Source organism: Gekko japonicus, unplaced genomic scaffold, assembly GCF_001447785.1.
Source record: "Gekko japonicus isolate JY-2015 unplaced genomic scaffold, Gekko_japonicus_V1.1 scaffold1690, whole genome shotgun sequence".
In the NCBI taxonomy this organism is placed as follows: Eukaryota; Metazoa; Chordata; class Lepidosauria; order Squamata; family Gekkonidae; genus Gekko; species Gekko japonicus.
In genome coordinates this window covers 344490-360461 of record NW_015159763.1, presented here as the reverse complement: position 1 = coordinate 360461, position 15972 = coordinate 344490, and the positions used below count along the sequence as shown (strand labels likewise).

Sequence of the window (15972 nt, the reverse complement as noted above, 5' to 3'; positions counted from 1 at the left end):
TCCTCCTCCTCCTCCTCCTTCTCCTCCTTCTCCTCCTTCTCCTTCTCCTTTCTTAGTTTTGTTTTGGAAGAGGCAAGTTCCAAGTATGTGCAATCCTGACTCTAATTGGGGCTATACAGGGAAGGGATAAGGGATTTAATTTTTCCATCCCTGCATGGTTTTTGGTGATCACAATTGCCCCGTGCCACATGGCAGTATTAGCCCTCTAAAGAGAAAATGGCGGGCACTTGTGTTTTGTCCATTCTTTGTGTTAATAAGGCTAACAACAGCACATGGGTGGATCAACTTCCCCCCTCTTCCCCATCTGGAGCTCAACAAGCCGGAGCTCCATCCGGCTGAGTCTGTTTTTTAAAGGTCTCTAAGAACCCTGTGTGGTTTCCCCAGCATCTTACCTGTTTTGACTTTGAGACCAGAAGTAATTTCTTCCAAGAATAAAAAGGATGATAGAGAGGCAGTTGTGGGGAAGGAATCCTCTTGTCTCCCTCATGTTTCGGCAGAACATAAGAGAAGCCAATGTTGGATCAGGCCAAAGGCCCATCCAGTCCAACACTCTGTCACACAGTGGCCAAAAATACCAGTTGCCACCAGGAGGTCCAGCAGTGGGGCCAGGACACTAGGAGCCCTCCCACAGTGCATCACTTGCCCCAGACCGAGAGTTCCTATCTATACCTTGTGCTTAATAGCCACTGATGGACCTCTGCTCCATATGCTTATTTAATTCCCTCTTGAAGCTATCCAGGCTTGTAGCCGCCGCCACCTCCTGTGGCAGTGAATTCCATGTGCTAATCCCTTTTTGGGTGAAGAAGGACTTCCTTTTATCCGTTCTAACCCGACTGCTCAGCAATTTCATGGAGTGCCCACGAGTTCTTATATGGTGAGAAAGGGAGAAAAGTACTTCTTTCTCTACCTGCTCTGTCCCATGCAGCAACCATAGTGGCAGTTTTTGGCCCATAATGAATATATTTATCCAAAGGAAGATGACCCAGGGCATAAGAAACCCCCCCCCCAGCTCCATCTTTTACACAGAAAGCTTTTGTATTACTATCTATAATAGTGCCTTGTATGCAAATGTAAGACAACCCATTCTTTTTCCTGAAGGCCCACCTGGAAAAACCTCTTGCCTCCTACTTGGCTAAATGCAGGGCTTTTTTGGTAGAAAAAGCCCAGCAGGAACTCATTAGCATATCCAGCCACACCCATGAGAGCATAGCTCATTAGCACATTAGGCCGCACCCCCATGTTACCAGAAGTGTGGTCATCCAGCCACACCCAACTTTTGCTTCTTATTCTCTTTACCTTGTTTGTTGACAAAACCCAGGGCTTGTTTTTGGAGCAGGAACTCCTTTGCATGTTAGGCCACACACCCCTAATTGTAGCCAATCCCAATGAGTTTCTGCTGTTGGGTGTGGCCTATTATGCTAATGAGTTCCCACTGGGTGTGGCCAACTTGGGAGTCAAGCCAGCCGGAGCTCTGTTCCTGTGCGTTCCTGCCCAAAAATAGCTCTGGCTAAATGCAGTTATAAAGAAAAAGGATGTAACCGTGTATACGTGTTCAAATAGGGGATTGCATCTATCTTCTGCTGAAGATGTGTTCTTTTAGAGGCCCGGGCATGAACAACGAAATGCTGTTTATCAGCCTATGAAACTGGAGAGAAAGAAAAAATCCGAAACCAGGCCATGGTCTCTTTACCTCCGTAACTTAAAGAAACCAAGACGATTAGGGGGTTGAAGCCCCTTCCCTACGAGGAAAGGCTGAAGAGTCTGGGACTTTTCAGTTTAGAAAAGAGACGACTAAAGGGAGACATACTAAAGCTCAATGGCATCAAGTGAAACTGATGGGCAGCAGGTTGAGGATGGACAAAAGGAAATACTACTTTACACAGAGAGTGATTAAAATGTGGAATTCAATGCCAGAATATGTAGTGATGGCCACAGGAATAAACAGTTTAAAAAAGGGGATTAGATAGATTCATGGAGGATAAGTCTGTCAATGGCTATTAGCTGTGGTGACTGAGGGGAACCACAGTTGCAAAGTCTATCCTTATACGGAACACCCCTGTATCTACCTGAGACCACTACTGAAGGGAAAAGGTTAAACCTTGCAAGCATAAAGACCCTCCTAAAAACTGGGATTGTCAAATTGGCGATATACGGAACCATGGATGTATGTGAGGGGAAAAGGGGTAATGAGTAGAGAGAGCAAACCCTAAGACTGCCTCCCTCTTCCAAAAGACTAGGACTTGAGCACATCCAAGGAAGCTAATGGGCAGTAGGTTCAGGATGGACAAAAGGAAATGTTACTTTACACAGGGAGTGATTAAAATGTGGAATTCGCTGCCTAAGCATGTTTCAAAGCATGTTTCAAACATCTTTCAAAGGGGATTTGATAGATTCGTGGAGGAGAAATCTATCAATAGCTACTAGTCATGGTGGCTGAGGGGAACCTCCACATTCAGAGGCACTAATCCTCTGGATCCCAGAGCCAGGAGGCAATGTCAGGGGAAGGCCTCGGCCTCTGTGCCCTGTTGTTGGCCCCCCTCAGAGGAACTGGTTGGCCGCTGTGTGAGACAGGAGGCTGGACTGGATGGACCACTGGGCTGATCCAGCAGGGCTCTTCTTATGTTCTTAATCTTAGTTTGAGAGGTTTGTAACAAGATCTTTAAAACGTCCAAGGGAACACCCCCATCTCATACTGAAGTGTAGTAAATAGACATTTGTGCGGCTGGGAAGAGCTGTTTGGAATGAAGTCCATTTGAGAGACAAATGGCTGCAAGGCCGTGCATGGGCGCTCTCCTTCATTTGGATTAATCACTCATTCGGGCATCTGCCAGTTCAGATCTCGGGCACGTGTTTTGTGCCTCGTCTGTTCTCAGACCAGAGCAGCTTGTTCTGCAGCCCAGGTTGCACGTTCAGCTGTTCTGCTGGGGCGAGTCCCTTCGGCCCCCACCTGTAAGCAGAGCCACTCCCGGGCTGGATCACGATCGCCTCTTCTCCTTACTGTGGGAAAGGAGGAGAAACCATGGCCAACACGTTCCTGGAAAGGGACCGGAAGCAGAGCTGAGACTCTCGACAGCAGAATTCTATAGTCTGGCTGCTTGGTTCTGCTGGGGCGAGTCCCTTCGGCCCCCACCCGTAAGCGGAGCCACTCCCGGGCTGGATCACGATCGCCTCTTCTCCTTACTGTGGGAAAGGAGGAGAAACCTTGGCCAACACGTTCCTGGAAAGAGACCGGAAGCAGAGCTGAGACACTCGACGACAGAATTCTATAATCTGGCCGCTTGAGGAATAAGTTCACACTAAGGCTTGTTACTGAGAAAAGAAATAGGAGTTCTTTACTGTGTGAGAACTCCGTACTGGATAGAAAAGGCAGAGAGGAAGAAGAAGAAGAAGAAGAAGAAGAAGAAGAAGAAGAAGAAGAAAGAAGAAGAAGAAGAAGAAGAGGAGACTGGATTTATACCCCGCCCTCCACTCAGAGTCTCATAGCAGCTTACAAACTCCTTTCCCTCGCCCTCCCCACAACAGACACCCTGTGAGCAATGTTCCCTCTAAGCTGTGGAGTCTCGTGAGCAAAAATTCTACTTTGTGAGCTACTGGCATTAAGGTTGTGGGCGAGCGATTTGGCTGCTGCATCAATTAGTTTGCTCTGGAGCCATCCTTCCTGAGCTGAGACAAAAATGTGTGAGCTGGAGGATAAAAATCTGTGAGCTAGCTCACTCTTAACTCAGCTTAGAGGGAACACTGCCTGTGGGGTAGGTGGGGCTGAGAGAGCTGTGAGAGAACTGGCCTTGAGAGAACAGCTCTGAGAGAACTGTGACTGACCCAAGGTCACACCAGCAGCTGCATGTGGAGGAGTGGGGAATCAAACCTGGTTCTCCCAGATTAGAGTCCGCGCTCTTAACGACTACGCCAAACTGGCTCTAGCTGTCTATCTAAGCTAGAATGAAGAGAGATTGTAAAAAAACATGTCTGACTCTCATGGTAGACAGAGGGGGAGAGAGAAAGAGAGAAGGGAATGACCGTAAGGAAGGAACTCCTGAGTGGAGCACTCTGGGTAACAGAGGGACAGCAGCAGGAGTTGGCAAAGAAAAGGTTGCCAGACCCCTGGTCCCGGCGGAGGTTCCTCCAATTTTGGGGGTTCCAATCTGCTGCTGGCCCAGGTAGCAGCGGGGAAGCCCCACCCCTGAACAGCCCCGTCACGTGTGACATCGTTAGCGTGATAATGTCATGTGGAAGTGACATCATCACGCTAACAATGTCACACAGCGATGCTCTAGCATTTTGGCCAAAATGCTAGAGCACCACCATGTGATTTCCCCAGTGTGATGACGTCACTTCCTCATGATGTCATCATTCCGATATCGCCTCGCCCTCCCCACTCCCGGAAGGCTCCTTCCCACCCCCTGCCAGCAGGCGAAGTGCATCTGGCAACCCTACACCCTCTCTACCCCTACGCCAACTCTTCACGACCCTCCCCGGGACTCCAAACTCTGCATTAAGACTGCACAGTCCATTCCTTCTGACAGCGACAATAGCTGGGGTGCGGTTAGCCTCATGTTCTTTTGCATTAGAGACCATTGAGTAAGGTGGACGCTGGACAGCCGATGACCTGATTTTCCGGCAGTGCCAATGAAGAACCAGCAGACCCCTCCCTGTCTCCAGTCTGAGCATCCTCGAAAGCTTGTTGGAGGGGATGGGTCCGCGAAAATTTCTTTCACTAGGACACCCCCCAAAAAACAACAACAACAACAACAACAGCCCCACGGTGCCTACAGTTGTATGTATATCAATTACCTTCAAGTCCTGGTTTATATTCCCTGGGCTTTAACCGGCAGATGGTTAATTGGACTCTTGTCTCAACTGCCTTTGCGTTTTCAACAATTGATTTCCTTTCAGCGAGGACTGGGTTCTGTGTGGTCAGGAGTTATGCACTGTGGCCATTTGATATTATACCTAAGGCAACAGATGATGATATTATACCTAAGGCGACAGATGAAACGACTCCTATCTCGGGGGGGGGGGGAGCCCTCTGCGGGCTTCCTAAGCCGTTGAACCAGAATTCTCAGTGGCACCGATCACACTTCTCTAGCAATCTGACAGCTTTCCTGCTCGCTTCAAGTACCATTCCTCCACAATAACTCGGTATGCTTTAAACAGAAAAGGCTAAATCATGCGGGAGGGATAGCTCAAGGCAATGGGTTGAATCCTTTGAAGTATAAGGGAAATGTGCTCGGAGAGATAGACTCTCCTGCCATCCCGCTTCCACCAGCAAGCCCCTGAAAAGCGGATGCTGGAGGCTGCAGAATCCGTGGGGACAGAATGTCATATGGAGGAGGAGGAGGAGATTGGATTTATACCCCGCCGTTCACTACCCAAAGGTGTCTCAGAGCGGCTTACAAACTCCTTTCCCTTCCCCTCCCCACAACAGACACCCTGTGAGGTGGGTGGGGCTGAGAGAGCTCTGACAAACACAGCTCTTTTTTCAAGGACAGCTCTTATCAGAACTACAGCTTGCCCAAGGTCTGCAAGTGGAGGTGTGGGGAATCAAACCCAGTTCTCCCAGATTAGAGTCCGCGCACTTAACCACGACACCAAATATGACACACACCCCCGGAGGTTACGAGGTGAAATAGACACCTTACGCTTATGCTGTCTCTCACACTAGTGCAAGTATCGAGTCTCCCTCAGAAAGGCAGAGTAATAAATGAAAATAAACAAAGCATCAGCCCTCAGGAGGTCTTGAAGGGGCATTGCTGGGGGGAAGTCCATATCCATGAGCACCATTGGACTCATAGCTTCCAGGATCCAGTCTTTAGTCCTGTGGATCTTACCGGAACTCGAAGAAGTCAGTAAAATGAATTCATCCCAAGGACTGATTCTGTGTCGAAATAGGGCCCAGACCGTAGACTATTTTGAAGCACGTTAAATCTCTTGACTTCTGGAAGTTAACATTCCCTGTAGCCAAACTCTGAAATCCGCCTGTGGGCTTGACCCTGGTGCTTATGTATTTCAAAGGGCAAGCTGAAGCAGAGGTGGCGGTTGATATCAGATCGGCTATGCTTTCCCTGTTTGTACATAGATCAAACGCACCTGTGCTATCTCTGCTATTATAGGGTTAGTTGACTGTTGATACAATCCCGTCCAGGGAAAGCACAGCGTCCTTGATTTTGACAGTTCCCTAGAATGTCTTGGTCTCTCACTGAATCTCCTTTATAAATGCCTGTCGCGTGCAGCTTTTGCCTCTAGAAACTAATGTTTCTGTTATAAATCTCCTGGCAGCTTAAATCTGCAAAAGAATCTTTTTTAAAAAAAAGTAAACAGAAGATAGATTGAACCCAGAGCTTTGAGCTTGTTTTCGAATCAGGTTAGAACATAAGAACATAAGAGATGCCAATGTTGGATCAGGCCAAAGGCCCATCCAGTCCAACACTCTGTATCACACAGTGGCCAGAAATACCAGGTGCCATCAGGAGGTCCACCAGTGGGGCCAGGACATTAGAAGCCCTCCCACTGTTGACCCCCCCAAGCACCAAGATGACAGAGCATCACTTGCCCCAGAGCCCCTATCTATACCTTGTGGCTAATAGCCACTGATGGACCTCTGCTCCATATGCTTATCTAATTCCCTTTTGAAGCCGTCCATGCTTGTAGCCGCCACCACTTCCTGTGGCAGTGAATTCCAAGTGTTAATCACTCTTTGGGTGAAGAAGGACTTCCTTTTATCTGTTCTAACCCGACCGCTCAGCAATTTCATGGAGTGCCCACGAGTTCTTGTATTGTGAGAAAGGGAGAAAAGTACCTCTTTGACGTTGTGCATGGCGGCTGGCTGTTCCAGGTTGGTCGCATGCCTCTGAATTACTGTGCGGTGTTTCATCGCTGCACACAGATGCCAACGAATCACAAAAGTTCCGCGTTTCCTATAGCTGTGTAATCAATGCACATTGGGTTGCCCTGTGGGAACCTTCTGTGATAACCTAGGTTAACATAAGTGATAAGGAATGCTTGATGTATTTACTGTTTTCTTTTCCCCTTGATATATTTTCTGTCTTCCGAAGATCTTAGAGCAGTCGGGCTTAAAAAGGGGATGTTCTTCAATCCTGACCCTTACTTAAAGATGTCCATCCAGCCTGGGAAAAAGAGCACCTTCCCGACATTTGCCCACCACGGTCAGGAACGACGCTCCACCATCATCAGTAACACAACGAATCCTATTTGGCACAGAGAGGTAACGAATGGTTTAATTCTCGGCATGGTAGTCTTAATGTTTTCTGCTATACGGATATTAATTTCCCCCTCCCTCTGCATTTGTGCGCTGAGTTTTATGGCTGGTTATATACATTGTTCTAAGAACTATAAGAAGACGGATTGTTGGGTTGGAAGTATTATGTGTTACTGGAATCCCCCTCATTCCGCTAACAGAAATGTTTGGGATCTGCCGCTAACACCACAGGCGCCTGGAAATGACACGGACAAACTTTTAATTAGCAGCTATTTCCGCAACGTAACAATTCTTTATAATAAGGCTCTAACCAGAAATTACTGAATTTACCTGAAAGGAAGAGAGGACTCTGAATGTGAGACTATCTCCTCCCCCCACCAAAAAAAAAAAAGCATTAGGCACAAATTTTTAATATTACTGTACATAACTGTCAGTTATATGTGAATCTAACACAGCTCCCTGATGGTAAAGGTAGAGTTTCCCCTTGCTCGAAAGCCAGTTGAATCCGACTCTAGGGTTGCGGTGCTCATCTCCGTTTCAAAGCCGAAGAGCCAGCGCTGCCCGTAGACGTTTCTGTGGTCATGTGGCCGGCATGACTAAACACCAAGGCACACGGAACGCTGTTACCTTCCCACCAAAGCGGTACCTATTTATCTACTTGCAATTTCTTGCTTTCGAACTGCTAGGTTGGCAGGAGCTGGAACTAGAGACGGGAGCTCACTCCGTCATGCGGCACACTCGGGTCTTGAACTGCTGAACTACCGACCTTCCACAGCCTGCAGCTCAGCGTCTTAACCACTTAAACCTGATGGTACATGTGCGGAAAAACCCTAGAGTATATGCACCAAAAAGTAGGGTTGTGAGCTCTGAGTTGGGAAATCCCTGGAGATTTTGGGGGTGGAGCCTGGAGAGGGCGGGGTTTGGGGAGGGACCTTAGCACGTGACAGTTCCATAGAGTCCACCCTGTGAAGCAGCCATTTCCTTCAGGGGAGTTGATATCTGAAGTCTGGAGAGCAGATGTAATACTGGGATAATAATCCGAAGGTTGACAACGCTACCTAGAAGGTCACTGAACACTCCTCCCCCAACCCCAGAAAAGATGTTTTGTGACAAAGATTTTGTAACAGAGGAGTGGTTGATGATGAAAAAGAAGAGGAGAGAAGCCCTTATTCTACCTTGAGTGGGAAGGGGGGGGCGGTTGGAGGGTGGGATGCAAATATTGTAGATAAGAGTCTAGACAGAGTTTTTTCATTGCAAGGAGATTGTATTGTTGATGATTTGTCTTTTTTAAAAAAAACCTGCAGGCTGTGTTTTCACAGCTTAAACTTTTTTTAAAAAAATGAATCCAGCGGCTATTCCCACGAAGGAAGATGTCTCAGTTTGCTAAATGTGGGTGTTGTGGAGATTTTATTGGAAAGTCAAGACTATCAGAAAGCGGTGGTAGAAAATGTTGTCAACTGCAGCCGACTTTTTCGGCGACCCTGTAGGGTTTCCAAGGCAAGAGATTGACAGACGTGATCTGCCACTGCCTGCCTCGTGGTCCTGGACTTTCACAGTGAAAGTCCACCACAGAAGATCTCGGGGTAGCGTGGGCCATCCAGGTCAGAACTGTCTCTAGTATAAGGGTGGGGGGCTACCTTGAGACATCTGGCTCAAGCCAGTAATAAAGCAGGTGAGCCTTATTACATATCCAGATACACTTCAATGACCCAGCTTGGCGTGAGAGCCAGTTTGGTGCAGTGGTTAGGAGCGCAGACTCTGATCTGGGAGCAACGGATTCGATTCCCCACTCCTCCACTCGCAGCTGCTGGTGTGACCGTGGTCAGTTACAAGATCTCTCAGAGCTGGTCTGTAGTGTATTCCAAAGCTGCCATGGAAAAGTCAAGACTATCAGAACGCGCTGGTGGAAAATGTCGTCAAGTGCAGCCGACTTTCGGCGACCCTGTAGGGCAGTGACGGTGAACCTTTTAGAGACCGCGTGCCCAAACTGCGACCCAAAACCCACTTATTTAACGCAAAGTGCCGACACAGCAATTTAACCTGAATACTGAGGTTTCACTTTAGAAAAAAACAACTCATAACATTAACTTAAGATGATCCAAACAAAGTAAGGAAAGCAATCGCAAATGCTTTCATTTACTTAAAATTAGTTGGCAGAGAATTCAAGACTTTAATGACGGTCTGGGCCTGGCTGGGACGATGGCACGCGTGCCCGCAGGGAGGGCTCTGAGTGCCACCTCTGGCACCCTTCTCATAGGTTCGCCACCACTGCTGTAGGGTTTCCAAGAGATTGACAGACATGATCTGCCACTGCCTGCCTCGCGGTCCTGGACGTCCACGGTGAAAGTCCACCACGGAAGATCTCGGGGCAGCGTGGGCCATCCAGGTCAGGACTGTCTCTAGTATAAGGGCGGGGGGCTGCCTTGGGACAGCTGGCTGAAGCCAGTAATAAAGCAGGTGACCCTTATCACATAACCAAATACACTTCAATGACCCAGTTTGGTATGAGAGGCAGTTTGGTGCAGTGGTCAGGAGCGCAGACTCTAATCTGGGAGCACCGGGTTCGATTCCCCACTCCTCCACTCGCAGCTGCTGGTGTGACAGTGGTGGGTTTCCATGCACAGTCTGAAGGGATCTACCTCAGTGTTGAGGCAGGAGGGGCTGAATTATTCCCGCTGTAAGTAAGAGGGTTAGTGAGGGTCAGATTTCCCCCGGGGGTCTGCCATTTTCTCACTCCCCAGGCTTGGAGTCCCCTGTTCCTCGTCTTGCTGTGGCCTGGTTTCGAAAGCAGATGTTGTGTGCCTCATGTGCACGCAGCATCATCTTAGGCTCTCACGAAGCCTCCCCCCCCCCATGGGACCCAAGGGCGGCTCACCAGTGCCCTAGCAACCGGGCCAGTCTTCTCCGCAGCAACGGCTGCCTCCCGCCTCCCGGTTGCTCCCTTGTTGCCCGGGCAACCAGGTTCACTTCCCCTGTTCAGCTCGGCCGTGACACCATCAGGGCTTCTACTGCTAAACTTCTTCCGCTCCAGCGTCCCGGCCTCTGGGTTTGCCACAGTCGGCTGCACCCTGCGCATGGAAGGGTACGTAAGCCATATTTCACGCGGATAGATCGAGATGGGTCTCCATGTTAGTCTGTCTATCGCAGTAGGAAAAAGCAAGAGTCCAGGAGCACCCGAAAGACTAACAGAATTCGGAGCAGGGGAGGAGCTTTCGTGAGTCTTCAGATATTTCATGTACATGTTTGTGATGCACCTAATTTTAGCTTTGGGGGTTATGAGAGAACGCCGAATGTACCGAGAGCCATGCCTTGTTCGTAGATGCTGGCTGCCTTTGAGTAACACGTTCCCCCCCCCACGCACACACACACAGCAGCCAAACTGAACTTTGTAGATCTGCTGTGCCTTTTCTTACAATATTTGGAGATGGTTGTCTTTAAAGGTTTAAAAAAATAGTGTCCAGCCTTTGAAAAATCATGATATATTTGCCCGGTATATATTTAGATGTTTACCTTCAGGTTGTGAGGATTAGAAACTTAGAATCATAGAATCACAGAATGTTAGAGTTGGGAGGGACCTTGCAGGTCATCTAGTCCAACCCCCTGCACTCTGCGGGAGCACCCCTGAAAGAGGGTCGTCCAGTTTCTGCTCGAAAGCGTCCAGCGAAGGAGCATCCGCCACCTCCCGAGGCAGACTGTTCCACTGCTCCACCACTCTGACAGTTAGGAAGTTTCTTCTGATATTTAGCCGGTAACGACTCCCTTGTAACTTGGGGAGGGGGTTAGGGATACCGGCCTCCAGATGGGATCTGGGGGGTCCCCCAGAATTACAGCTCATCTCCAGACTACAGAGATCAGTTACCCTAATGGATGCTTTGGAGGGTGGACTCTATGGCACTGTACCCCACTGAGGGTCCCTGTCCTCCCCTAGGCTCCACCCCCAAATCTCTAGGAGTTTTCTAGCATGGATTTGGCAATCCTACCCCCCCATCCCTCGCCAGTGGACAAGGGGGGACCTGGGAACCCTAGGGGGGGGGGTCCCCAAGGAATAAAGTTTGAAATCCTATGCCTCTAATGAGCTTGTGCAAAACTGTTTCAAAGGCTGCAGATGCGAACCCTCACGACTCTACCCTGTCGCGTTTCTAGAGGCACGGCTTCCGTTTCTCAAACCGTGCAGAAAGTAGGGTAATTCCCTGTCTTCCCCAGGCTCCATCCCCAAATCTCTATGAGTTTTCTAGCATGGATTTGGCAATCCAACCCCCCCATCCCTCGCCAGTGAACAACGGGGGACCTGGGAACCCTAGAGGGGGGGGGGTCCCCAGGGAATAAAGTTTGAAATCCTACTCCTCTAATGAGCCTGTGCAAAACTGTTTCAAAGGCCGCAGATGCAAACCCTCACGACTCTACTCTGTCACGTTTCTAGAGGCATGGCTTCTGATTCTCAAACCGTGCAGAAAGTAGGGTAATTGGATTATCGTTTCCTTGAATGAAACGCTCTTCTTCTGTTGTCCTACATTCCCCCCCCCCCTGCAGCTTATTTCTGCAGTAATGATACATTTAATTCAAATGCAGGCGATCTCCTCCTCCTGGGCCTTGTGGTGTCCTGTGCAACGCAGAACTAACCAAATGTACCCATGCTCCTCTTGCCTGAGCCCGAAATTCCTTCTGATTTCCCCCCTCCGAGACTGTCTTAATGGATTCTTGGAGTTTTTAAAATGCACGGAATAAGTCTGAGTCCGTACCTTTTGGGGCTGCCGCTATTGTTGTTGTTAATTAACCATCCCGGGAGTAAGTCTGATGCAAAAAAAGTGGGTTGATTGGGATTGTTGAAATAACTGGATGTCAGAATGTTTTAACGGATATGTTTAGGGCCGCCAGCTCTGAGTTTGGGGAATATATGGAGATTTTGTGGGTGGAGCCTGAGGCGGACAGGATTTGGGAAAGACTTAAAGGTCAAGGTAAAGGTTCCCTTGCTCGAAAGCCAGTCGAATCCGACTCGAGGGTTGCGGTGCTCATCTCCGTTTCAAAGCCGAAGAGCCAGCGCTGTCCGAAGACGTTTCCGTGGTCATGTGGCCGGCATGACTAAACACCAAGGCACACGGAACGCTGTTCCCTTCCCACTGAAGTGGTCCCTATTTATCTACTTGCAATTCCTTGCTTTCGAACTGCTAGGTTGGCAGGAGCTGGAACTAGAGACGGGAGCTCACTCCGTCATGCGGCACACTCGGGTCTCAAACTGGTTACAATTACATATAGCCCGCCCTCCAAATCAGCCATTTTCTCCAGGGGGACTGATCTCTGTCACCTGCAGATCAGTTGTAATCCCAGGAGATCTCCAGCCACCACCTGGAGCTTGGCATCTGTAATAACTCGAACCCTGCAGTGGCATAGCCTGCTGTTAAATTCAAAGTTAAATGGTGGGAAAGCAGTCTGTTTTTAGGGTTCCCAGCTCCCAGGTCCCAGCGGGATCCGGGAGCCCCTCACCGGCTGCCAGGTAGGAACTGCCAACCCTATCTGTTTTAGACGCGTCTGTTGAGGCGATTTCCTGCTCTTTTAAAAATGCTTTATAGGAAGTCAGTAGAGAGGACCGAATTTCTCTTAAGCTCAACTGACTCAATGGAGCAGAGGGCCGGAGAGATTTCGGTGAGGTGGTGTATAGCAATGTTATTTGGTATTGTGGTGCGTCCCCCTTAAGGCTCTGAAGCAAAATACCACCTGGGCCGTAGGGAGGATATAAGAAAACTTGGCAGTTGTTCAAAGGGCAGCTGCAGCTAATTGTCGCACCGTTACTGACTACGCGGGCAGTGGAACAGAGACAACAGTTGAGGAGAGAAAAGCAAGTAAAGGACTTTTCATTCTCTTTTTCTCCTGGTTGTAGCCTTGCCAACCTCCTGTTGAGAATAACTCCAACTTTCCAGCACTCTGCTCAGGAACGTCTCCGTTCTAGTGGCTTGAGAACTACTCCTTCAGCCACTCAGCACATTGCCTCAGTGTTTTAAATATTATTATTTCTCCCGGTGTTTTTATCTCTGGAGCTGTGCTTTTTTTTAATCTTTGCTCCTCTTAAATAAAGATATGTTGACTTTTGGAGAAAGCAAGTGTGTGGGACGGTGCAATCAGTGAGAGCTTCCTTTTATCCCTGGAGGGGAACCCAGGGACAGGAGACCTACTCGAGAGGAGAGGATCCTGCTACTTGTCTGGAGGTCTGAATTAGCTCGCCCTTGAGGTGAAACGACAGGGGAGGCTGATACAGGTGGACTTTAGGCAGGTGATAAAAATGTAACTGAGCTCCATTAACAAGAATGCCTTATATGTTTTCTGGTCGTCATTCTCTCCTGGACGTGAGCGTGGGAATTCTTGCATCTCTCTAATGTGAGCCTGAACAGCCTTAGGTGGGAGGGAGAGGAAGAGACGTTAGGCACGCGGAGAGGAATAGAGGGGGAGAGAGAGCGGAGGTGCCCCGGGTTCAGGAGAGCTGGAAAAAACCCTTCAGGAAGGTCCCTGAGGGAAGGCACCCAACCTGACGCCAACAGCAGAAAGAGGAAACAAACTCTAAACCAAAGGTTGAGTCCAGTGGCGCCGTTAAGGCCCACAAAGTTTTATTCTGGGTATAAGCTTTCCTGTGCGTGCACACTTCTTCAGATACCTGAAGAGAGCCAGTTTGGTATAGTGGTTAAGAGTGTGAACTCTAATCTGGGAGAGCTGGGTTTGATTCACCGTTCCTGCACATGCAGCTGCTGGTGTGACCTTGGGTCAGTCACAAGTTCTCTGAGAGCTGTTCTCTCAAGGTCAGTTCTCAAGAGAGCTCTCTCAGCCCCACCCGCCTCCCAGGGTGTCTGTTGTGGGGAGGTGGGGAAGGGAAAGGAGTTTGTAAGCTGCTCTGAGACTTCTTCGGGTAGTGAAGGGCGGGGTATAAATCCAACCTCCTCCTCCTCCTGAAGAGACTTCAGATACCTGAAGGAGCGTGCACGCACATGAATTCTTATACCCAGAATAAAACTTTGTTGGTCTTAAAGGTGCCGCTGGACTCAGACTTTGTTCTGCTGCTTCAGGCCAACACGGGGCGACCCATCTAAACCCTAAAACAGTTCCCAGGAAAAGACTGCCATCCAGAGGCAAAAGGTTAGAAATATCTTGGAAAGGACAAAAAACAGAAAAGGGGAAAAAAACCTGAACCTAAAATCTAGAATTCAGAACCTAAAAAGGTTAGTCAAGAATGGAAGAGGGCCAACTCTAGAAATCTAATTATGAAACATACAAAAATATACATGTATTTATTCAACACAAATTAAAATAACAAACAAGGGCCCATTCATACCTCATATACAAATATAAAAACATACAAAGGCTAATGAAACAGACCTAACGCGTTTCGGCCTTTACAGGCCTTCCTCAGAGGTCTAATACAAATAGAACATGTTGGCTGATATGTAAAAATATATACAATCATACATATACAAAATATGGAATAAAGACCAGAAAACAATTGTTCCAAAGTTTAACCACTGGGCAAAAAAAAGAAATACAAAAATACAAATGAAGCCTCCAGTGCAATCACATGTCCAGTAGTACTTCTCTCTGGTCAACTATATTTTCTCCTGAAAAGGTTAGAAATATCTTGGACCAGTATTTAAAGATTCCTCCAAACCAGAGCCATCCATCCGACAGAGACAGCAGAGGAGAAAGCGGAGGGCTCTAGGACCCCGTTGGCTTCCCATCCTCAGCTCTGCCCCCTCTCTAGGCTCTTCCCCCCCCCACTTTGGCCGGGTCCTGAGCTTGTCATGATTTGTATGGATGGAGGCCGCTTGTTTTTATAGATATGTGAGGGCAAATGAGTGATGCTCTGTGTACTCTTGCGCTAACCTGGATGGCCCAGGCGAGCTCGAGCTTGTCAGTTCTCAGAAGCTAAGCAGTGTAAGCCATGGCTAGTATTTCGAAGGGCGACCTCCAAGGAATACCAGGGTTGTGACGCAGAGGCAGGCGATGGCAAATCCACCTTTGCGCATCTCTTGCCTTGAAAACCCTGTGGGGGGGGTGTCACTCAATGCTCCCCCTAAGCTGTGGAGTCTTGTGAGCAACAATTCTACTTTGTGAGCCACTGGCACTAAAGTTGTGAGCAGGCGATTTGGCTCCTGCATAAATCAGTTTGCTCTGGAGGCATTCCTTCCTGAGCTAAGACAAAAACGTGTGCGCCGGAGGCTAAATAACTGTGAGCCAGCTCACACTAACTCGGCTTAGAGGGAACACTGGTCACCATGTCGGCTGTAACTTGACTGCATTTTCCACCGGCTGCAATTTGATTACATTTTCTACTACCGTAGGTACTCTTTATTGTCGATCGTGATATTCGCTTTATGGATGTGATATACAATATATGTTGTTTTTTTCTTCTTTCCAGAAATATTCTTTTGTAGCGCTTCTCACGGATGTCTTGGAAATTGAGATCAAAGACAAATTTGCCAAGAGTCGGCCTATCATCAAGCGCTTTCTCGGGAAACTCACGATTCCAGTCCAGAGGCTGTTGGAAAGGAATGCAATTGGGTAAACCAAGACGCTTTCGTTGTTTGTTTTGCATCCCCCAAGAGGAAAAGGAAGGTTGTCTTTTCCAAACAAAGCTTAAGTGTACTCATAAGCAGCTGCTTTGACATGGACGTCAAACTCTTGGTAATCTTACCCCTGAGTTTTGAATTTGTTTCTTTTCAAAGCCTACATTTCTCTTTAGAACAAAGTTTGAGCCCGGTGGCACCTTTAAAGTTGAT

General features: G+C 48.4%; 1 protein-coding gene across 1 annotated transcript in view; it reads left to right on the top strand.

Moving 5' to 3' along the window:
- The window catches only part of HECW2 (HECT, C2 and WW domain containing E3 ubiquitin protein ligase 2), a 207840-nt gene that overhangs the window by 52118 nt on the left and 139750 nt on the right, over positions 1-15972 (top strand). The window contains 3 exon segments of the mRNA XM_015406124.1: positions 2607-2643; positions 7053-7222; positions 15612-15754. Coding sequence (XP_015261610.1) covers positions 2607-2643; positions 7053-7222; positions 15612-15754 — 350 coding nt within the window.